Source organism: Vidua macroura, chromosome 7 (genome assembly GCF_024509145.1).
Source record: "Vidua macroura isolate BioBank_ID:100142 chromosome 7, ASM2450914v1, whole genome shotgun sequence".
Lineage (NCBI taxonomy): Eukaryota > Metazoa > Chordata > Aves > Passeriformes > Viduidae > Vidua > Vidua macroura.
This window is the reverse complement of record NC_071577.1, coordinates 31,095,959-31,120,777: the sequence shown is the minus strand read 5'-3', so window position 1 is coordinate 31,120,777 and position 24,819 is coordinate 31,095,959. Positions and strand designations below refer to the sequence as shown.

The window sequence follows — 24,819 nt, the reverse complement described above, 5'->3', positions numbered from 1 at the left end:
TGTTGGGATCCACAGGCAGGACCTTACCAGGATGACACTGTGTAAGTGGCTGTGCTGTTGTCATTGTCAAGGATGTTTTGGTCTGGTCCTTTCCAGGTTATTGTTGGTTTGGGTCGCCCACAGACTTTGCACTGCAGCATCACTGTGTCCCCAAGCAGGCAGGTGATGTCCACTAATGGCACAAGAAACTCTGGAGCCACTGTAAAAAAAAAAAAACATGGGGACACATGCACAACACCTCTTTAAATCTTCAGGTGAGGATGTCTAGAGTCATACAAGGCTAGAGAATACATTATAGGATGAACTATGGGATCTGGGTCCCAAACAGCTGGGAGTCCTGGGATTATGTCATTGAAACTGCCCTCCAGTAAAAGCCAGCTGTCTACAGCTCAGAGAAGGAGGTAGAGGGGAGTGTTCATCCCCAGCCTTGTGCTCTGGCAGGTGGGATTTTGAGAGAGCAGGTCTGGGGGGTTCAGCCTGGCCTGTGGCCCCAGGCTGTCTGAGCCCAGCAGCCAGCAGGAAGCCTGCTTTGCCTGGGGACTGAGCAGCAGAGAGCTGCCTTTGCTGCAAATGCTGCTAGGTGCAGAGCATGCTGTGGCACCAGAGTAAATCCCAACTGAGGCACAGCTGTCCTTAACTCACCTTCTTGGATGAAATTGGGGTTGATTATCTGAAAAATACAAAGAGATACAAGCATTTATTTCCTAGACAGTGACAAAGAGGCATCTGTTTTCACAAGGTACCATGGTGACTCTGACCAGAACTGCAGAAGTGCTGCAGCGGTAATAAGCACCTTCTAACAACCAGCAGGTGCAGCAAGCTCCAGTGATAACACACGTGGGAAAGTAAATGAAAGCTATGGCTTCTTGAACCCTGAAAAAGCATCAAAGGTAACAGGCACTGCACCAAGGCTGAGGAGGGTGGACATGCTTCCTCTTTGTCTATGTGATAATGATGAAGCCATCAGCTCTTCCCAGAGGTGTTTGTGCACCCCCTGTGCCTGGCTCCAGACCTGTGTCACACAGCACCTGCAGTCACCACACGCCTGGGGCATGTCACCAGCACTATGGCCACTAATCAGATTTGAGGGAATGTCTTTTAACTTGTGCTCAGCTTCAGGAGAAAAAAGGTAAAGCACCATAAATACTTTATTTTGCCCACTGTCAAAGATCAGTCCTGCAACAATTCTTGGTCTATTAACATGAGTGAAAATTCACTTATTTCATTGGACTGCTGGGAAACTTTCCAGCTTGAAAGTAGGTATGGATAACTAGGAGTTATTTTATCTAACTAGTTAATTGACCAAGTTAGGAAAGACTTAAAAAGCTACGGTTAGTCTCTGGTCTCTGTGTGCCAATGTAACTCTGGAAGCAAGAGTGGAAAAAGCAAAGACAATGCCACTGAGTTCTTACAGAATCGATCCTAACTACACTGTGGTGTACAATAGTATAGAAGTTTTAGCCTCATTAACTGTTTTATTAATCTCATAAGGCCTTGTTATTCAAATTCAATCTAATAATTTAATGTTCAAGCCATTTTGTGTTCAACCATAAACACCAACGTGGTTTATCTTGCCTTAAATATTTCTGTTGCTATTTATTCCAGAGCTATTTTGGAAGATGTCAATGAGGCAGTGACCTAATTCATGGCCTGCCAAAGCTGATAGGAGGTTTTTGCAGAGGCTCAGAAACCAGGCCACAAACCAGAAGCAATAACCCTTCAAAATAGAGTAGATACATCTTCAATATTTATATTTACATTTTGGCTTTATATATAGTTTTCCAAGGTCGATGGCTCAGGGTGCCATTCAAGGAGGCATTTGGGCACATTCAGGTTCATTTTGGTTTCACAGCATTTCTTCGCAGCCCCAGGCAAAGCTCTGGTACCAGCACTGAGACCTCAGGATCTGTTTTTCCCTACCACCACCACAAAGCCCAAAGGAAGCAGGCATAATGGGGAAAGACAAAGTCCCTCTGAAGGGTGCAGCTGGGCAGTGCCCAGGGGTTTGGGGAGCAGCTCCAGGACTCGCACACAGCCCCCTGGACTCTGCAGACAGGAAGGAATTGTGGCACAATGGAGTACTGGGTGGAAAACATCCTCTGTCCTGTCTGTGCATGTGAAAAGAAAGAGACATGGATCTTTGTGATTAAGTTGTATCTCTCACACAACACAGCAAAGGAAGAAAAAGCTGTTTTGTGGATAACCATTGCTTGCCACTTTCACTCAGAGACACCATCTACTTTTCAGCTGAGTAACCCCAGGCACTGGCTCATTTGCACATACATCTTCATTTTTGTGGTGTTTGACTTAACTGAAATATCCATTCTCCAAAGCTCTCCCCTTCCTTCCCTGCAGCATGCACTAAATTCCCTTATTATTCATTGATCTCCATCCCTGTAGGATTAGAGATCAGGAGAAAGAAACACTAGTTAACACTTTATATTAATTTTATTACTCTAAAGGATTCATTAGAAGAAGCAACTACAAAGATGAATGTCATAGATATCCCTATAAATAAATAATTTTACATTTCTAGTGACTTTCAAGGTACAATAATTTATAATAATTGCCTTACCAAATTTTTTTCATTGCCTCACTATGGGAATAGCAGAAAGAAAATTATCTCTGCAACATACTATGGAAGAGTCTGTGGGCAAAATTTACATTTTCTTTTCCAAAACTTCATCTGTTAATTAATCAAATGGTACCTAAGAACACCCCACAGCCACAGCACAGCTTTAGCCTGCTGTAAGCTTTGTCAAAAATAAGTGTCTGCCTGCAGGAGAACATTTAAGTGATTTAATACAGCACCTTATTAGGGAATGGGATTTCCTCTGTTTTGAAGGAGGGTGTCAAATGATGGGGTAAGAAGGGCAGAAATGGGAAAGCAAAGGTTCACAGCCAGATCTGCATCCAGGGGCCGGCTCTGTGGTTCACACATCTGCTCCCAGGCCCTGGGGTTCTGCTGCCTCTCCCTGCAGGCTGGCCAGGTTCCTGGACTGTGGCTGGATGGCAGGAGATGGCAGCCTCCATAGAGTCCTTCTAGATTAAGTGCAAGACCTTTGGAGACAATTTCTTCATTTGCCAAATAGGTTTGTAATCCCCGGGGATGGAGAATGGGAGCTCCAGAGTGTGTCCTCACTGCCCTCAGAGGATGGGAGCTCATGTACTGCTTCTCCACACAGCCTCCAGCCATCCAGGGCTGGATCCCCTCGTGGATACACTTGCCCACTCATTCTGCAGCAGTTTGAATGAGGATCTCACAACCCAGCCCTCAGCTGAGCACCTGTGGCCACAGTGGCCATGAGCAGGGGAAGGTGGCCCAGGGTCTTATGCTAACACAAACCCTAAAGGGATCAAACTCAGTTTGCACTGTATGTAAGAAACACATATGTGCTCTTTTCCCTGGAAACATAATTTTAATTGAGATGAGGTAGATTTTTGTTTTTTTAATTGGATGAAATACCTGTTGCATGGCCCAGAGCAGGTTAGAATTTCTCCCCTCTGTGGCCAGGAGAGTTTGTTTCCCATATGGTGACATCTGAAAATGGAAATCCTATGCAAAGTAACAAAAGGCAGAACATGAAATGGCCTCTGCTCAAGTAATGTGGGGTCTAACACTGACCAGGCAAAGCCAAGCAGCTGGAGGGAAGGGCGGTGAGATAAAGGAATGGGAAGACAGGTCAGGGCTATTCAATAAAAAGCCAGAAATAGACCTTGCTTCTCCCTCTTCCAGCCTGCGCTGTTTCAGGGCTCAGACCAAGAAAGGCACACAAGGCATATACTTGAATGCCTTTGGGGACCTGCAGGGATCAAAGTGACTTACATCTAGGTCAATTAAGTGTAACTTAACAGTCAAGCTTTAGAAAAGTAGCATGGGTGCCTCTCCAGAAACTCAGTATTTTGCAGTATTTTTCCTGGTCCGTTAAGCTGATGTTATAAAGATAGAAAGGCATCTGCATCAGTAGCTGCAAAGCTCGTTTGCAAAGCGACTCTAACTGCCCTAATTCTTAGCATAATCTTATCTTTCACTTGTGCACACATGCTTTATCTGGTGGGGAGGGAGAAGCCATCCTGCCACACCAGTGGCCAGTCCCAAAACACTCTGCAAACACAGCTCGGCTGCCTGAGAGGGTTCTCATCTTGGCCAGGGTTTGTTTCTCCAGTGCAGGGGGGTCCTTGCCATGCCTACCCCACTTGGAAGGATTACACCCAGCCCACACACACCAGTGCACAGAAGGGCCCAGCAGATGCCCAGATTTTTCCAGTGCCATGTTTCAATCCCATTTTAAGGGAACATATCAAAGCCAGGAGTGAGAATATTACTTTTTCCCCAAAGCATAAGAATAGTCTGCAAACCAAGCCCTCTGTAACAAGGTCGGTGCTTCACCTAAACAGCAGAGGGCATGTTTACTCCAAGACAAGCAGCTGAGCATTTTGTAAACCATTTCATGGCACCTCTTGGTCACTGAGCTAAAATACAATACTGACACATTTGCTCATGCTGGTAGCAGAGTCGGTAGCATGTTCCTTGCTACCTCACTCATGACCAAAACTTACGATTCTCTGAAAAAAAAATGAAATTAATTAGAGAGAAACTAGGTGAATTCTAATTTTTAGGAAAATATCTACCACCCATCTCCAGCTAGGTCAACTTTACTTTGAGACCTTCAGGATGACAGGCTCACAGTGTCACCAGCCTTCCCTCCACCAAAAAAGAAACAAATTAACTTGAGAAATTTCTTGATAAAATGAGCAGATAAGGATTCCACCACAGATGGATAGAGGCTACCAAAGGGAAAATTTAGAATGGCATCTAATGAAGCATCCCATGATGTCAGCCTTTTGTCAGGGATGGGGGATGCCTTCTGGCACCAGCGTGGATGGGCTCAGCTGCCTTTGGGACTAATGGGGAAGGCACAAGGGATGCTGTACTGCATCTGTGCAGAGCAGAAGCCCTCTTGCCTCATGTTCTTGCTGCCTGGCCCTAATGGCTGGTGACTTCCATGGCTGTACCTGTGGGATCTCCTTGGCACTGTATTGTAGCACCCTACACCTTCCTGCAGATGAAGTAGGTAATTTCTTACTTTTCCAAAAGCTAATCCCCCATGTCTGTGCTGCTGGCTCAGGCTAGGTCACACCTGATGAGCCACCTTTCTGGTCTGTCTCAGCAACCCCTGGCCACTCAGGGCAGCAGGACAGCGGTGTTGCCCATGGAGGCTACTCCAGGGAAATTCCCAGGATTGTACTCATTGACACTGTGGTAACAGACCAGGAAAAACTTTCTTACAGTATTGTAAGAAGATTTTGCCAGGAGAGTGTTAGATCTACTCTGGAGGTGGACAACCTCAGCCAGGGGGTGAGGGCATAAAGCACTTGGAAATTCTTGGCCTGAGCTGCGTGGTGACTTGGAGCCAGTGCTGTATCCACCAAAACATTACTTACTCAACCACATGGACTGTGGGGGTGCTAACACAATATTTCTTCCACAGTGCATGTTTCCTAGTGCTTATCTTGGTCTAAGTGTCTCTGAGTAGCTCTTGACATGCTAAAATGTCACAACTGAAAAAAAAAGAGATTAGGAAGCCCAACGTACGTACCTTGGCAACTGCTCAGCTCACTAATCTAATGATGGCACTTCCAGTGACTTGGCCTGGGCTTCATCTCTGCTTTGAACAGCAGAGACACTGGAACAGACACCAGAGGCTCAGTGACAGACGTGTGTCACCAACAGCACTTGTACCACTGCAGCTGGAGTTGTGCAACACGTCTGGAGCCATGTCAGAACCCTGCACCTGAGGTCCACCCTAAAGCTGGGAGGAGCTGCTGCTGGATTTAGTGAGGTTTAGCTCAGTCAGATCTTCTGACTGCTGGAAGATTCCCTTAGATGAGAGCTGAGCTGATGGCATCTGCTCAGCTGCCTTGTGACCCCTCAGCAATACTGCAACCCCATGAGATGTTACAACACAGAATTGTAGGACAATTAGTTGTGTCATTGTCCAGGACCCCAGACTTGGGTGTGGATACTGATTCACAAGGGCATACATCTTCCCAGAAGTGGAGTTGCCTGTCCCTGTGCAGTTAACTACAGACATGTGGAAAGAGAGTCTCTGATCATCTTTAAATGCAGGTTACTCCTGTCACTCACGTGGCCCTTAAGTGCCTGCTCCTACTCTCACATACTTAATGGGCAAGTTCATGCCTCCTGTTTTATGAAACTACAGCACAAAGCAGAAAACTAGGGGGAAAAAAAAAATAAAACTTCATTTCCATCTTTATGCATTTTCATTACATATTAATAAACAAGGGAAAAAAAAACAGTCACCAAGAGATGCTATTTCTAGTCAAAGCTACAAAGTATAGGAAATTCTCCAAGGCCTGTGTGAACAAAAAACCAGTAGTAGAATTTTAGCTCTTTTAAACAGTCACCCAGAATTTGTTTCCTGCTCCCACAATATATGTTTTCCACATTTCCTTCTGTCTTTGTGTTCCCTTGAAACACAGGCAAAGTGCTTTCAGAAAACTGGGATCTACTGAATGGAATCCACTGTGATATTTCATAAATAGCAAACAAAGCCAGATCCGAAAGGTCACAGTAGTTGTGGGACTCCATGGGTACTAGGACCAGCTTACTGACTTCTTGTGCAGGAAGTAGGGTGGAGATAAATTGCACCCACATTTCCAGGTAATTAGTATGTCTGCTTTGCATTTAGAGACTGCTCTCTGTGTTCTAGCACTGGGTGCACGTTCTCGTGCACGATGGGAAGAAGAGGCATGTGAGGGGTCACAGTCCTGTATGAGAAGCCAGGTGACTGGCCCTGTTATTACCTGCCTGTAGTGATGACTCCACCTTAGTGACACAGGAAAGGCACCTCTGAGTGTTGCTGGCTGGGACACAGCTCTTCTGTCACCACTCCCAGCCCCTCACAAGCCTGGCCATGTGTGAGCACAAGGTGTTCTGGCACCTTGGGCTGTCACGTTGTCTCCAGCTGCCCTGGGAACTCATCAGTGGACATTCCACACAGAGCAGGGAAAGCAAAGCCAGGTGAGATGCAGATGTTCACTGCACACACAGGTTGGGCTGGAGGGGTAGCACAGCTGTTTAAGTTATCTAAGCCCAGCACACGAGGCCTAGAAGATCAGTGAAGCCCTGAATCAGGCTCTGGTGTTGGAATTAGCTTGTTTTGCCTCTGATTTAATGAAAGAAGACTTTGGCCTCCCAGGCTGTAATATAGCCCATTTATTTTAATATGTTTGGAAAGGAGAATCAAAACACTCATAATGAAGGGAAAGGGAGAGCAGTCGTGGCTTCCAGTAGGTGAATACCTCAGACCTTTACAGACCAGACTTCCCCACAGCCTCTTCTAGGGCTTCACCAGCATTTTATGAATCTGCCCTTGCTCTGCTCCCTCCAGATGACTTTATTTAGTTTATACTGGCTATCAGCAATCCCTTCCCCCCAGTATTTCTTAGCCAAACCAACAAGATAACCACACTCAATCCTGGCTGCAGATGTACTAAAACCAGCACAAAACAAGGGCTGTGCTGCTCCTTGCAGGGCAGTGTGACCTTAGTAAGTCACCCCCACAATTGTTCTCTTATTTTCTCTTCCTTTGCCGTTTTAAATATTTGCTCGGCCACAGGGAGTTTTGCCAGAAGCAAACTTGAGCTTTCCAAGCCATAAGGAATACTGTGGCTTCTGGGGACTGCAGTGCAGTGGCACTGTCACCTCCAGTAAGTGACCTGGGAGATGCAGGATGGGGCTTTCTGAGTGTAAATAGTCACACAGAAGGCACACAGTTACTCCCCCAATAGCAGACTGATACCATAGCTGAGACTTCACATTGGTGTCTTCTGGTTTAAACAGAAAGGCTTTTTTTCTCTACCATGGCAGACTGTACCATGGTAGAAACCAAAATCAAGCCATCAGAAAGACTAGAAATGCTATCAAGGCAAGGATTCAGATACCTCCCACTGGAAATTCTAAACCACTGTTTTTCTTCCTGTTGAACAAAGTCAAAACACAGAAATCCTCTGCAAAAGAACAGTTTTCACCCAGCTCTGCACAATCACCCTTGTCTCAGCCACCTGTTGCTCCAGAGGACAATTTTCAGCATAGGAAAATTACACAGACTTATGTGTAATAAAGGGCAATGCCTTATAACAAATACATACACTTCCAGATATTACCTGTGACCGGCAAAACACTCTTTGAAAATGTAAGCACACTCCTGAGAGTAATGCAGCTTTAGAGGTGAGGACCATTCAATCTCCAGGATGTCAGCTGGGTCAAAAGCTTTCCTTTTGTACACATCCCAACACAATTAAAATAAAAGTGAGCTTTCAGGTTAACTGCCTAGGTGGTGCACCTCAATACACTCCCCCCTCTTTTTATTTTCCCTTCAGGAGGAAGATCAGCTTTCTTTTGCAGAATGTTTATAGTGCAGCCTGGCTGACAGCATCCAGGAGATCTGCTAGGACACAGATATCTCTGTTCTCCAGTGACCTGTCCTGTCATCACCACAAAATCACCATCACTCTGAACCATGTCCTTGCCTGTTTCAGCAGGAACTTCTTTCAGCCTTGGAAAAATGTACAGAAATGCTTTGTGTGGTCACTATAAACAGGAGGAAAAACCCCAAGGATTCTGCTAGATCTTAATTGAGGAGAATCAGACACAGAGCTCTTCATGATTTTAAGCTCTCTAGGCTCTCTCAACAAGGCACTCCACTAGAACTGGTGGTTTCACAATGGAAAAACAGTGGCATAGTGTAGTGTAATTTGGGTCCACCCATCTGCATCAGCCTTCCCTGAGATACAAGTACATTCACACAACTGGTTTTACTATTCTCCTTCAGTACCTTGACAGAAATGCAATTCCCACTCTGCTAAGAGAAAAGGGAAACATCTTTTCTGATTGTCTAGACAAAGTGCTGGCTGTGGTACAACAATATTTGGCTGGCAGCTCAAGTGTGTATTGCTAGGGCAAAGGGTGTTTTTAATACAGAAAGATGCTGCATTTATCAGCAGCTGACACACTTGCATTATTGTTGGAAGGAGGTATCAGGTGGGAAGCAGAGACTCAGGTTGGCTACGTGAGTCTCCAGCTCAGTAGGAGCTTGTTTCTGAGCTCCCTCCACTGCTCCCACTACAAAAGAAGGCCAAACTCCAGTTCAAGGCTTGGCAAAACCAGAATTGACACTTTTTGTGACTCACACTAAATTGGCACACATGTCTGTGAGCAATACAGACCCACCAACTCCCCTTGCAGCAAAGGCATTTCAAAACTGACGTGTTTTTGGGAAAAAATAATCACAAAGATGATTGTCTCTACCTCCATACTAGTATTGGGGTCAAGGTCATCACACTCTGATTCCTCTGAGCTGTTTGTCTCCTTGTTTGGCAGCATGAAGAGGAAGAAAGAGAACAAGAGATTAGAAAAGAGATTGGTTAGTCAGGGCAGAGCAGCACAGTTGTGAGCAGCATGGAAATGGGTAACGGTAGGGAAAATGCTCCTGTAACACAAACAAAAAACAAACTGACAACAAAACAAAGGAAGCAAAGGCAAAGACATGCTTTTGCCAGAGAAGCAGCAGTGATTCTGCAGTTCATTCAGGTAGTGAAAACAAGGAGGAAGCAAGAGGAGGAAGAACTGTGCCACCATGCTGGAGCAGCCGCTTCCCTCGGACCCAGTCCTTCCTCATCCGGAGGGTGCGAGGGCGCCCGGGATGCAGTGTCAGGGTTCCTCCCTTTGCACATGCCAGGGCTATTGCACCAGGCTTGTAAGACAGAAAGCCTCTGCAAAGGAAAACACTTCATCATGGACTCTCCTGGAGAGGGGTGGATCCAAAGGACATGCTCAAGTGCTTTCCTGAATCAAGGCTGGGCTTTGGTTGTGTCAAAATCACAACAAGTGTTTGCTTGCCTCTGTTGGGAGGGAAAGCCCCAGATTAGTCCTGAGCAGGCCTCATGGTCGGTTTATAGGGGTGGATCCTCTGAGTTGGAGCACAGTAGTCAGGCACCCAGAGCAGGAGATGGAGCTTAACCCCACAGTTCTCAAACTTTTCCATACTGGGAGATCTCAGAGAAAGAGAGAGAGACGCAGACACACAGACACACACAGACACACACAGACACACACACGAGACCTTCTCCTGGCAAGAGAGAGTCAGCACCTCTGCCCTGTCTGGTAACATGGAAAGAAAAAGGTCATTGAGACCATCTCCCTAGACCAAAAACCTTAAGAATCCCCAGGCTGGGAACCCCTTATCTCAACATCTGGTGAAATATTGACCTAAAGAAAACTCATCAGCAAGGCCACTGTTCCACCCAGTGGCTTTCTCACTGCTGCAGCTGCTCTGATGAAGCTGCAGACAAGGCTAGATCAGAGGTCAGTAAATTGCTAGTGTCCCAATTTTAAGTTATTTCACCATGTATTTAGTTGGGTTTCTTAATGAGGATTACTTACTTGCATGTGTGATGCCAGGAAAAAGAAAACAAAAAACAAAGACTGCATTTTATCTTGCATGCAAAAATCCTGCTAAAATGGATACTACAAAAAATGACCAAAAAAAAAAAAAAAAAAGATAACTGAAGTTGAAGAAAAAAAACAAAACAAAACAACAAAAAAACCAAAACTCAAAATTGCCACCCCCTCCCTCTCTCAGGAGAGGATGCTACAGGGGGTGGAAAGGATGGGAAGCAGGAGAGCAGCACAGAGCTTTCAGATGGCCTTACTCACTTTAACAGAGACTTTGTTCCCCAGAATATCCTTGGATTTACGTGGCCCATTGGCTTCATTTTTGCCACTGCTCTCCTTTTCCGCCCGCTTTCTCATGCGCAGGGTATGCCATGAACATGACTTCCTGTTGTACCAAAAAACGCAGCAATCAAATGGCAAATCATAGCAGGAAGAAAGGTTTTGGAAAGGGGAACCAGCATCCACATTTGCAATTACTGCATTTCCCTAGAAGGTGAAAGCCACTGGCAGGCAATATGCCTGTTTCAATCTCAGCAATGAGAGCTGAAGTTAAAACCCAAACCAAAGAGTTCTGCAAAGCAGATGTTGTGCCACACTTGCTGTTTAAATGCATGGAGCAGGAAAAAAATGTCCATGATGGAAGCACAGGCAACTCAAACTTGGTCATCTGGTTTCAGGGACTTTGTCTTGCATTGCCACAAATAGAAATTTATTTTAATTTTGCTACCAACTTGGTCCTTAGTCTCTTTGGTTGAAAGTAGTGTAACAAATATAAATATGTAAGAATGGTCCTAATAGATTACTCAGTATAATAAACATAAAAAATTAAGGAATTCAAGTCATTGATCACTACATGTTGCTCAGAACACAAACAGCTCAATAAATAGGAGCTGCATTATTAATTTTCCAAGAGATAAGTAATTTCCTAGAACAACAAACTCTACTGTGTCTCTCAAGACCAAGAATTTCCCATTTGACTTTGCCAATCCAGTTAAAGAGGACATCAGTCAGTCATGGGTTTTGGCTAGCATTACAGCAGGCACCATTTCCAGTAAATTTTTCACCCTTTATTATTGCTCCTATGACCTTATTCTTGGAAAAAAATAAAAAAAGACCAGTATCAACCTTTTTAAGAGCAATGCTGTGCTGACAAGAGAATTGCGTATCAAAGCAGATATCAGAAAAAATCAAAACACTTCTTGACATGGGTTTCATTTGGTTAAAATAGTGGACAGGTTGAGGGGGATTTGGGGAGGGGTATGTTGTCCAAAGCATAAAGCTCTCAAAACAGCAGTGTGATGAGCTGGGATCCAGGTTCAAAGCATCTGCCCACCTTTAAGTCATGCAAATTTGATTTGCATGTTTAAGCCCAATGTTTGGCACATGTCACGTCTACAGTACCTTGATACATTTTACAAAGGAAGTTGTATGAAATCCAGGGATCACCTGTGATGCCAATAAAACGCAGTATGTTAGCAAGGTAGGTCCCAAAGGATGCCCCACACAGCCGACGCTCCCCCATGAACACTGCGTCTGCCTCCTACGCGCTTCTGCTTTTACCTCAGCCCCTGATGGGAGCTGTACAACAGCTCAGTTAAACAACAAGCAAACCCTGCCACAGCCACCAGACTGAACTGGGTCATGACAACTGTTTTTGCAACCAGGATTAGAGTCTGCACTAGCTCAGCCTGTATGGGCAGCTGTGTCTCAGCACAAGGAGCACCAGAGCACCCTGCACAGCTCAGACAGGCACCAAGTGCTGACTGGGATTTGGGCGTTTCTGGACAAGGTCCAAATGTGAACTGCACAGCAGGGGAAGTCATCCAACACTTCAGGACTGTTATGTTTTCCTTTAGGATATATAAGAAGCAAGAACGTGGCAGATGGGGCTCCCTGATCTATATAATGAACATAGGTGAATAATTCATGGTGCCAACACTGCTGGATCGCCCATATATTTTGTGTACAGTATTTGTCACAGAAAAAACAGTTTTATTACTTCAACTAAGATAGGGTTGAAGATAGCACAGCTCCAGGTTGTTTTTTACTCATAGGAATCCTATTGTTCAAGCATCTTTTTGTTTTCAGGGTTGTTTTAGCTGTTTGAGTCTAAAAAATCATTTAGGAATTTAAATCTCACTGCAGTGAGAAACAAAGAAGTACAATTCATATATTTTTCAATTTTGTTACACCTTACTGGCCACAATTCATCTGCCTACAAAATTTGATGCAGAATTTTACTGTACAGCTGCCAAGAAATCAGTCTTCACCAGGAGTCTGGTACTGTGGGTGATTCTAAGGGCATGTGGTTGCAAATTGTGGCTAGAGAGGAACCCGGGAATGGCCGTGGCGGATGTGCAAGAGATGTGCCAAGTAATTCCTCTGGCTTAACATGCAATTCCAGGTAGCATTCATTACTGACTGACAGGTAAAGTCATCATTTCTCTTAACTGAAATGGCAGCAGAGATCAAGTTATTATTTTTAGTGAATCTGTCACAAAATCTTTCTTCGTGTTTAATTCTGTGCCTCGAGGTATTTGTGTAAGGTAACACAATTTGTAGCGTACATCATGCATTACCATCTAGTCATTTTAGATGTTAAAAGAAATCAACAGGTATTACTGAAATGAGGGTTGTACCTTCTGTATTTAATACCAAAAAACCACTTCCTTGCATTAGTCATTTCAGACTGACAAATTTCTAAAAATCAGAAAAGAAAAATATATATCCACACATTTGTTAAATAAGCAACAAAATATTATAAACAAAATTAAAATCAAAACAAAACAAAATCAAACAAAAAAAAGGGTCAAACTAATTCTTTTACCTCATTAAAACATGCTCATAGTGAAAATTTATTTTACATATTTAAAATAGTACATTTAAAATTAGTTACATTACAGGTACAATGATGAACATTGCGACTATTCATTATATTGCACAACCTGACTTCATCAATGTGAGTTTGTTTCTTTTTTTTTAAATAGTGCAAAATACTTTTTACAGGAATGTACTTGGATGGGGGTCTTGCAAACCAAAAAATATATTACAAAAGTTACTGCAAACAGAAAAAAACCCAAAACAAATGAAAAAAAAAAAAAAAGAAGATACAAGCTGTACAAGGAAATTGCCATAGACAACAAAATCTCTCCTCCTTGAGAAGCAAACCTCAGTCCAACACAGAGCCTGGATTTTTGCGTTTTTTTTTTTTTTTTTATCTAGATGCTGTTATAACCAATATATAGATTAGTAACTTAATACAACATAAATATAAGTCCAGTCCAAGCAGGTCCATGTTGGTGTAAAATGGTGTCACGTGTCACATAAAGCATATCTTTAACTGTCTATGGTTTTATTTCTCTCCAAAGTATAAACAAAATCCCACAAAATGAAAATAAGCAAAACCCGAGCTATCCACCATGGCTGCCCGACGCTGCGGATTGACCACTCAGCTTGTTCCAATGGCACTGTAGATAAAAATCAGCAGGATTTCCCTACCATTTGGGTTTGTTTATTTTTATTCATTTATTTTATTTTCCTCAAAAAATCCACATAGTGCTCCCAGCGAAGCCAATAGGGCACTTACTTGATGCTTCCATCGCTATTATCTGTAGTGGATTTAGGGAGGGGAGCCAAGATACTGCCAGGGATCCATCCTTCAGCAGCTGGAGAGTGGTCGTTCGCAGGCTGGTACACCAGGAACATGTTCTGCTGGTTGATAGCAAGGATCTGAACCACCTCTCCTTGATTCACACAGATTTCATCCTCCTTCAGTGCATAGTAATCTTTAATCACCACCATGGAAGAGGTCCCATTGCACCCTCCCAAATCAGTCTGCAAACGGACACAACACAAACCGGTGAGCGGCTGGCGCGGAGGAACCTGCCCTTTCTGGCAGCAATCCCACTACTTCATGTCCAGCCTAACCAGACCAGGGAAAAGGACACAAAACACTTGGAAGTTCACATTGGCAGAAAAGAATTTTAAAGATCTGAAAGGTGGCAGTAACCTAATACAAACCAGTCTCCTATTTCACATCAGACTTCAAAGCTGCTAAGGACTGTGCCCCTGGGTGTTCTCATTGTGGGGGTGTCACAGATGAATGGTCTGTGCTGAGCCAAACGGGGAGAAAGACAAATGAAGCTGAGTGAATACTCACAGTTAAATATAGGTCAGATGGTAAGTGGCTTTGGTCAACCTCAGACAGCAGCAGGGTCCAAACATGGTTGGTGGCCACTGACTCTTTGGTGGTTTGTGTGCAGCACACACGTACCCGAACTATACCTTTAGCTGGCACCTTGTGAGCTGTTATGTGGGAAAAGGTGTAAGCTCTTCCCTACCACAGACTTTTTCACAAGTGGGTGCTTAATGGTTATCAGAGAAGCCTGAATATTACTTCTGCCAGTACTGCAAATGGATATCTAGTTCACCAGATCTGCAAGCACAGTGCCCTGAAAAACATCGAGATCAGTACTTAAGGGTCAGGCTCTGTCTCTGTTTCCCAGATGAGGTGTCATCCATGTGGATGCCAGGGCTTTTGCATGAGCTGTTTAATCCCAAATCACATGTTACCCCATTGCTTCAGTATGTTGATTCCTGTTGACCTGGTTAGCTGCTAAAGAAGATAACATCATGGATCACCTGTGGTACAAGAAATGGGCTGTAAGATCATGTTTTATTAGATGAGCTCAGTACCTTGCTTTGTTCATACTTGTCTCCAGGCTGTGAGTGCTCATACCCTGTGCTGCCATTGGAGGTAGATATCTTCAGGGGTGGGAGAGATGGGTTACGGCTTGTAGCCTTCAAAGGCTTCTCAGACCCTACTGGAATAGAAGAATGGGGCCTGGTGTTGGGCTGAGGGACCCTGCCGGCCTGGGGCCGCAGCACTGCCGAGCTGTTCTCCTTGCGTTGGTACTCGATGGGCGACTGCAGTGCTGCAAGAGAGGACAAGAGTCAGCCACATGCTCCCAACAGCCTTGCCAGGGGCTGCAGAGGTGATCCAACAGGTGGGATGTTCAAACAGAACAGACTCATATGCTGCAAACCAAACAGGAACAGGAGCTGCCACCCATAGAAGCACATGGCGTGTCCATGGCTAGACAGAACACAAGCACTCCATGCTGATGTGAAGAACAGCTTCTCTAACCTACACTGTGAGTAGGCTAAAATGTTTGCCCTTTATAGCATACATAATTGCATTCATTTTCTTTGAAATCACACAAATTAATCACATCCTGTAGTCAAAATAAATGAAAGCCTGACTAAGAGGCGCACAGCACATTTGCAATGAATTTTGCTAACATCAGAAAACACAGATCAAGACCTCTAAGTCTCATTTGTATATTCCTAAGAAAGTGTGACTATTAAATACTCTTCAGATGTGATGCACTGCAACTTGGCTCTCAATGTGCTTTCTACATTAACTGCTTTGGTTCAAGAAAACTGCTGAAACTGGCCAGCGAGTGTGGAAGTATAGATGCACCAAGACATTAATCCCAGCAGTCCAAACCTCTCCAGAAAACACCCAACAGGCAACACGAAACAGCTTCATAAGCCATAAAAAATAAAGTCTGCTTGTGAGAGTAGATTTTATAGGCATGGAGAGAGCTTGCACTGGGAAATGGAAGGAAAAAATTCCAGATCATAAAGAATAATTTGTTATGTTTGGAGGAGAAAGGATCAGGGCTGGGACTCACAGTGAGTAGATTTGCTGGGCTCAGGCTACCAGCCCCAGACCTATGGGCTTGGTTTTTTGCATGTCATGTGCCTTTAACAGATGATTTATAGTCAGTTAATACTGTGTACATGCATCAGACTAAACCTACTGGAATGCAGAGAGACTAGTCTAGCAAGAGGCAGACAGAGGACATAATGTCACAGCATCAGCCCCACCAGGGAACCACAACAGAAGGAATGTCTTTCCCAACAAAATGAAAAGGAAAGAAAAACAGAAAAGCTCAGCACCATACAGCACACTCTCTAGCATTCCCCTTCCAAAGAAAGGCAGGACAACTCAAGAAATTACTTCATACTGAAGAACAAATTACTGGGAAAAAAATAAAATCAAGGAGGATGCCAGATCACCATTTTCTTCAAAAGGACACAGATACAGATCTGTAGCAATCTGGAAGATTACTTGTGTCTAAAACCTGACCCTTGTCACAAAAGCAGATTGTATTTATGCCACAGTAACTGCCAGTTTCACTTGCTTACCTCAGCTGCAGCTGAAAATGATTTGGTCCTGCTGCAGACCAGCCACAGAGGGCAAGGAAGGCTGGGGAGAACTTTGACAATGATTTTGACAGTGACATTTTTCTCCTGTATACAGTAAATAAGGCTGCAAGGTAGTTAGCAGTAAGATCTGAATGGATACTTCTCAATCTGTCTTGAAACAATCTACTGTACTCAGTACTTTTAAAGGGTATTTAGTTGAGTGTCCATTTCTGATTACTAATTCCACCATGAACTATTACAGTGATGCCTGGCTTCCAGCCTCCTGTTAAACATTTGTCAGTATTCTTAGAAGCTTCTGGCAAAAGTAAGTGTCCATCTACTTGCATGTTCTCTCTTTCTCTCTCAAATTCCCCCCACAAAACATGATTAAAAGAAGGTACAGATGAATGGCATTTTCCTTATAAAACATATCCAGCAGTGACAGAATTTCGTTACAGCTTGCTTCCTAAAGAACAGTCACAACAGCCCATCATTTCATGCACAGCCTGTTTCTCAAGTTTAGCAGCTTTTACTTTTCCATGGAAAAATACAAAAAACTTGAATATTACACTTTTACATTAATTAAGTTTGGATGAAAATTCCATGCTTTGTACATAGCCCCTACTCTTTAGAACTTCCCTGGTGAAGACAGAAAAATCAGAGACAGCTTGGGCAAGAACTCAAGGAGAATATTTTGTTATTAAGTTTACACAGCATTGGCTCAGTGTGGATTTAATATGACTTTAAGGACAGAAAACATCTGCTTTAATGAAATGCAAAGCTAAAGAACATATTTAAAGATTAGTCACACTCAATAAGATTACATTCTAAAAGCCACTTAAAATATTCTGGACTGGACAGGCTCTACTGGATACTGTATCATTTTCTTGGATCTTATTTATAGTTTTAAGATAAATCCTTAAGCTTGTGTTTTAATAGAAATCTATTTTTACTTTTGCCTTAGAGATAGTGATGATTATGTTCCTAACCCATCAAATTGCTTGCTGGCCTCATAGAAGATAGGCTGAATAGGGGCCATGAAGATGTCTCAGTAGAAAAAGAGGCTCACAGGGCAGTTCTGTGAAGATAAGATGGAATATTTAAAAAATAAAAAGAACAAGCAAGAAAGATATGGAATGCACAGAAAAACCCTGCATTAGTGCCTGCAGAGCTCTCACAAGGCTTTTAAAAAAACAGTCTGCAGCTAACTGTTAGTGGAACTTACTTTTATTCCAATAATTCCAAAGCAAACTGCACTGTCATAAACCCATCAAGTTTTGGTACCAACTGGTCAAACTGGAACACTTAGACTCTTCATCTCACCAGTGTATTTAAGGAATCATTTTGCAATGGTTGTATGAGGCTGTTCCTATTCCAAGTCACAAAAACCCAGTATAAAGTTGTGGCATCATGGGTGAAATATATTTCCCTTTTCAGCTCAGCTCAGCTCAGCCATAGATTCTGAACTGTCACAAAAACTTTTAACTTCCCAGTTAACTTCTGAAAAGTAAAATTAAGCTGAATTAAAATTTTTAAAACCTCCACATTGAAGAAAAGGGGAACTTTGCTTGGATGTGAACTGAAAGAGCCTCTTCCCATTTTGCAACAAAAAAAATCCACAAAACCACATAACAAACTCCCCCCCCACAAAAAACCACAATACCTAACATATTGTGCCAAGCCCAAACATCTTGATTCAAGCAAATATGTTTTATTATTGAACATATATTAAGCTATTAAATATAGAACTCTAATATAAGCTCCATAAATAAGCTGTTTTGAAATGAATAGTGCAAAGCAGTCTTGGAGGCATCCAAAGCTACTTTGTTGCTTCCAAACAAACAGAAGAGATACTATTTTTAGATTCTTTGTCTAGTCCTGTTCCCTTCTCTTACTCTCATCCACTCAGGAGCAGGAACAAGCAGAAGTTGTTAACTGAATTTGATTTCTCTGTATTTTCAAATTACACACTTTTGTTGGTTGTGCATGTGTCTGGTTTTTGAGACCTTTTTTTTTTTTTTGAAACATAGCTTTCATTTGAAATATTATTTCACACCACCTCAGATCTATTTCTATAGCAAAGCTGATACTTTGGAAAGGGCCCTTTTCATGCACAGCTCCCATGGTTCCTAGGACAAACAAGCCCTTGCCTCTGTTTTCTTGCTCTTTTGTGTTTTTTTTTTTTTTTTTTTTTTTAACTGAAAGCTGCTGCAGCCCTGCAGAGCTGGGACCTGCAGAGGGATGCATGGTGAGGCAGCCTTCATCCCACCTCACATCCTCAGTTGGTAGCACACAGTGATGTCTAACAGGAGGCTCCTGGGGATAAACCTTGCCCTGAGTAAATGAGAGATGCTGTGTAGACACAGTGGCACAACCTGGCTTCAACATGATCTTGAGATGGCTTCAGATTTAAAATCTCACTGTACAGTGGAAAGCAACAGGTGACAGAGCCCTGCAAACCCCAGTACAAAAGTACCACCAACAAAAGCAACACCCATGGAGGGACCTGAGGAACATGAGCCCAAGTGACACTGCAGAAGTGGCTCAATAATTTTTTCACAGAGGAAACAAGGACATTAAGATTCTAAATCCCATTCAGCATTACAGTTTGGGAAACAGAACAAAGAGCACGTACGTACCATTTAGGAAATCGCGTTGTGTGTCCAGGACCTGGTTGATGTCCTGTACCCACGCTTGTTGAATTTCTGGATTAGCTGCCTGCAAAATGACTCTCTCTGATGTTTCCCGGCTCATTAGAGCAAACTTGCAGGGATCATTGTCCACATTTTCTTCAATGATAAGGTAGTTCATCTGAAATGAGCCAAGGTAAGCATTTTACAGGAGCACGAGCTAACATTACACAAGAATCAAAACTGTGGTGAAATGTTCCTGAAAATAATTAAGTGCAATAACAAACTGCTAGATCATAATAAGAAGAATTTGTCTCATCTAGATATACCCAGATAAAACTAAATCTTAAATATGATGCTTAATAAAGCTCTGACAGATGTACCAGACATCCACCCACCTTGTCTTGAATTACAACTTATATTTTAAGTACACAGACCAGACTGGTGCGCTTTAAATTTACTGAAACCCATAAATAGAACAAAAATGTTCCTATTAATATGTTAATAAAGTCTATCATTCCTCCAATTTAAGTAAGTGTTTATATTTTTTGTCCTCTGATAAGAAAGACTCAGTCATTAGCACATTTAAAAATGGAATGGACTGTGCACAGGGATATCATGAAAAAAAAGAGCAATTCTCCCGTGATGCTCCATCAGATCTTATTTCTAGCAGATTAGAGTCATCTGTGTGCAATCATTCACTTGACTGTAGTCACAGATACTCTTTCTGGAAATCATATGGATGGGAATTTTGGCTGTTGTCTTGCCCTTGGGAGGCTTCTGTTTTAAGTGTACTCATAACTTTAGCTTTTCCTGAGATACTTAAGGTAGTAAACAAGATTAAGTTGGCATAGCCTCCCAAAAAAACAAGAGAGGGAGTTTCTTCACGTCAAAAGCAGACAGCTCTGAAGACTAAGGCAGTAAAGAAATCGATGTCTAATTGCTCTGAGTATTTGTCAAGGCATGGAGATCCACTCCACGGTGGAATATTGTCCAGTATTCAAATTGCAAGATGGAATTACCATCTTCCTTTGCTTCTGGGGGTCCCTGTGAAGTTCAGTGACAAGCAGGAACCCCCCTGACATGAGGACATGAAAGGACAAGGACAATGACACACAGGTGAGCCTGGACAGTGCTCTTGCTCCTGATCTGAGCTCATTTTCCTCTGGTTGATAGCCAAACCAATCCTGGTACGACTCCAGGTAAAAGATGTGTAGAATCCCCTAACCTCCTATTTGTGTCTCAGGGAGATGCATTCATCAAGGCTTCTTCCACTTAGGTATTCTGAGAGCCTGAAAGGTATCCAACTGAGCAGTATCTGAGAAGGGATGTGCCATTTCTCAACACTAAGGACCTGATTGTGTAAAAAAGGGTTCTTCACTAATGCAGGACAAGATGCTGGAGAACCTTGGAGAAAATTATCTGGGAGTCCCATCTTTCTGACAGAGCAGAACAGCTGCATTTGAAGTCATATGCACTTTTTACTCTGTGGCTGTGGCAGAGGAAAGAAATGGGATCTGTGGTGCTGGCTCAGGAGGCCCCACTGCAAGGTGGGGATGCTCAGAGCCCAGGGAGGCAGGGGATGGTCCTGCTCCACTGAGAGCCACAGCTCTTCTCTGTGGGAAACAGACAAATGCAAAAGCAGTGAGAGGCTCAAGTGGGGGCTTGGAGGGAGGGTGTGAGAGCTGCTGGCACACAAACTCCATGCTGAGGTGGGGGAGACACACATGGAGCCACAGGGGATTCCACACTTGCAGTAGACACTCAACAGGAGAATGAGCTGTTTGCCAAGTGGAAGAAAAGGGGCTGGAAAATTATCATACAAAAATTTTAAACTCAGGCAGTGGGAACAGCATTCCTTTCGTAGGCTGTGTAACTAGAAAAGCAACTCATACCCTTGAGGCAAGCTAATTTTATTGACATTAGGAGAGATTTATTTTTCTCTCTTTATCTACAATATACAATTCAGAAATTGTTTCCTGCAGATAAAAGCCTCATTGTTATATATACAATAAACTGAAGTTAAAATGATTCATACTATTTCCATCTCCCATTTTAATAACGATTTAAATCAGCAAAAAAGATAAAATCAAAGCTGATCATCTAAATGAAGATGATTGTTTATTTGTACACTTTGGATTTTCCCTTTATAGCCTATTATTTGGTTGGAAACTATAAAATACACTGACTTGAAAAAGGATATAAGCTTTTCAGTAAATGCTGCTGTTTCCATCAGCCAAGAAGATGACCTCATTTCAGTAAATATGCTGTTTACCACAGATTTGTTTAGTTATATATGTTAATATGCATTATTTCAGCTGATAGTGTTCTCTTCTGTTTCATATTAATGCCCCATTTAAAACTTAGAGCAAACACAATGCATTCCCCCATGTCTCTTAACCTGTAACTTTGAAAAGGAAATCAATGCCAGGCTGGTTTCTCAGCTTTGAACGACCCAGAAATTCAAATGAATCAGTGATTTTGCTCTTTCTGCAGGCACAGCAAAGGCTGTTCTACCAGGAGATGTGCAGCACTCGTTCACTGTCACTGACCATTTCACAGGTTAACTTTGCATTTGTTAAACAAAGAAGTATTTCCACTGGTTACGTTCAGTTTTTACTTTTAGCTCCAGCCCCACAATCTGGACAGATTATTTAAAACCAAAAATAATTTCTCAAAACTCTCTTTATAGTTTATCTGCTTTTATAATTCCTTACAGCTGTATTTTTAGAATTGTGTGTGGTTTTATTTGTCTTTGAAACATTCTTGCAACATCCAAATTTGTACTAAGAGCCCTCACCCGAATTAGGGAGAGTATTTCCAGAAATATCATATTAAAGGCTTATTTATACTTTTATACTTTGGCCTAAAATGACTGTCTTGGATACTGTACCTTCACTTACCTTTTATGATTCATGCATAAAAGCAACTATTGTAAACATCCTTTGACTACTGCAGGTTTTGTAGCAATATTTGCTAATTCACAGCTATGAATGATAGAAGATCTGCCCTAGCTGTGTTCCTTGTAAAAATAACCCAATAAATTTGGACACAGAGTGGTTTGCTTAGAGATGGTCTTAAGCAGCTTCTGATCCACTGAAATGTAAATGCAAATGTTTACTGCACATTGCTGTCCCCTACAACAGGATGAACCTTATGTGTACATCAAACAGGATATACTTCTCCTTCTGCATTTCTTACCTTTATGCTCTTCTTGAACATGTAGCCTGGGGTTAGAGATCCTTTTCTAAGGAGTTCACTGAAGATAACTATTTGCTCAAAGAGAAACACCCTGCGCTCCTTGGGCCGAGACTGAACCCCGGAATCCTGCTCCGTCACGTAGAAGGTGTCCTGCTGCAGCAGCTTGCCTTGAGCTGTCAGTTTGCCCTGGGAAGCAGAACAAGGCACCAACATTACAAACCCTAACCCACTGTGATCCCACAAGGTGATATGCTCTATTTCATGCAGCCTAAGTTTTCCAGGCAGCCCTGCATTCATGTGAGACATATCATATCCCCTCTAAGTTACCAAAGCAGCAATCCTGTAAATTGTGACCTCAGCTGAAGACAAATAACTTAGGTTTTCCTTGCTCTCATTGCCACTGTGTATATAAAACCAAAAGCAAGAGGTCTCAAGCAGACTGTTTTGTACACTTAATTCCAAATCGTGTTCCCATTATGTTACTGTAGTGCTCCAGCCAAGAGTTCTCCATTATGCCCTAAGCCAGCAGTCACTGACACAACACCTCTGAATGTGCAAAGGCCAGCACCTACCTGTTTGCAGTGCAAAGACAGTAAGACAAATCTTAATTCATTTTGGAGGTAAGACCTCTCCCCAAAGCCTACACTGGCTTAGTTACAAGCCACAAACTGTACCCTGTGGGGCTGTAACTCCCAAGTCCCCTCCTGGACATTGTTGAATTTGGTGGGAGCTATTAATGTGTTAATGCCAGGTGACCTTACTAACAGAGACAGGGCAGGTTGGTTCGTCACTTATTTTGATCTGATAATAGCTATAATAAGTCTCATTAAAGCTTGCAGAAGCTTTTATAGACCACACATTTTGAAGAAACAATATGAATTGTCACAAGTTTAGACTGAGAGGTGTGTCACTCCCCCACCTTTGAAACCTCACCAAAGCACGCAGCTCAACACTGCAGAAGAACAAGCCCTAGATAATTAGCTCGGGTAGATTGTAGAGACAATCATATAAAGTAATTTTCCTTGCCTAGTTATTATTATAAGAAGAATGCAAATGCATACCTCAAAGCCTTGGAGGCGACCCAGGTTCATCATGTCATTGCAACGTTTTGGTACAAGGCACATTAATTCAACTGCTTTCTGTTGAGGAAAAGGGATGTTGCAGTATTACAAGAGAACCAGAGGGTTCCTGAAAGCACAGTGTCAAATAATGAAGTTCAATAGCACAATTGCTGTGCTCATGGCAAGGCCCTCATTAACAGATGTCTAAAAGAGGATGGTGCAGGACTAAAATGCAGGACTGTGCCATCATCTTTTAGTTCTGATTTAAGCTAAGAGAAATACCACATTTAGGCTATCAGTAGGATCTTCAGCCATTGTCAAAGGAATACTGGGGTTCTCATTTCTCCACACAGAGTCCCATTAGCCCTATTGTTCAGGGCATGAAAATGTACCTCTATCTCGGAGCACTCCAGACCAGCTTTTTCACTGTACCTCAGGAAGTCCTGGAGAAAGCAGAAAGGTTTGCATTAAGGCACTTCAGAAAAGAGAGAACAAAAGGCACCAGCTTGAAAAGGAAAAAGCATATTCAGCATGTGATTTTCTGAGAAGAAACTTGCTAATATTAATAAACTCCTCTTCAGAGATTGCTGAATGTCATAATCACTTTAGAAATATGGAAAAGGGGTGTGGATTGTTGTTGAGAAGATCACAGAAAAAAAGCAAAGCTGGGGTTAGACCTTGGGATTGCTTACTTGGTCCCTGTCTTAAGCCACAAGACCACACACACACACAAAGATTTTTCTTTTCCTTTTGGCATTTTGGGGAACACACTGCTGTGCCTTTGCTAATGTGCAATTCCCAAACCTGGGCTGATGGCAGCCTGATGTGGTATAGTTCAAAAAAGAGGAGAAACCAACTCAGAGCCCTGGTGCTGCTGGAGATTACAGGGTGGGTTCAGACATTCCTGATTTTAGATATTGGCTCCAGACCCCTTGGGATGAATTTTCAAAAGTGCTGAGTAATTGTCACTATGGATAAGTCAGCATAAACTAGAGTGGTCAGACTCCTTGGGAAAAAAGTTGTGGTGAGCTCCCCAAATTTTAAGATAACAGAATATTCTGAAAATAAGTTTCTTCAGCTAATTTGAAGACAGATATTCAGAAATGGAGGCCTATAGCATTTACTAGAAATATGCCATTCAGCACCTAAGAGAGACTTTAGCAATACACTTGTGTATCTTTGTTCCAATTTAAAAAAATTGAAAGTTTGCTCTGAAACTTCAGAGGAAGAAAAG

The 24,819-nt window shown here is 42.7% G+C and overlaps 1 protein-coding gene across 2 annotated transcripts in view; it reads right to left on the bottom strand.

Moving 5' to 3' along the window:
• LOC128810291 (kalirin-like) overlaps positions 1–24,819 on the bottom strand; it is a 76,444-nt gene that overhangs the window by 15,861 nt on the left and 35,764 nt on the right. The window contains exons 10-18 of one of the 2 annotated variants that reach the window (XM_053983018.1): positions 23,978–24,028; positions 23,586–23,663; positions 22,525–22,710; positions 19,333–19,504; positions 15,176–15,414; positions 14,067–14,314; positions 10,742–10,865; positions 643–670; positions 28–199 (exon numbers count right to left, since the gene is read on the bottom strand). In XM_053983018.1, coding sequence (XP_053838993.1) covers positions 28–199; positions 643–670; positions 10,742–10,865; positions 14,067–14,314; positions 15,176–15,414; positions 19,333–19,504; positions 22,525–22,710; positions 23,586–23,663; positions 23,978–24,028 — 1,298 coding nt within the window. Of the gene's footprint in view, positions 1–27; positions 200–642; positions 671–10,741; positions 10,866–13,107; positions 14,315–15,175; positions 15,415–19,332; positions 19,505–22,524; positions 22,711–23,585; positions 23,664–23,977; positions 24,029–24,819 lie in introns of those variants that run through there. The other variant, XM_053983019.1, reaches the window with a different exon arrangement.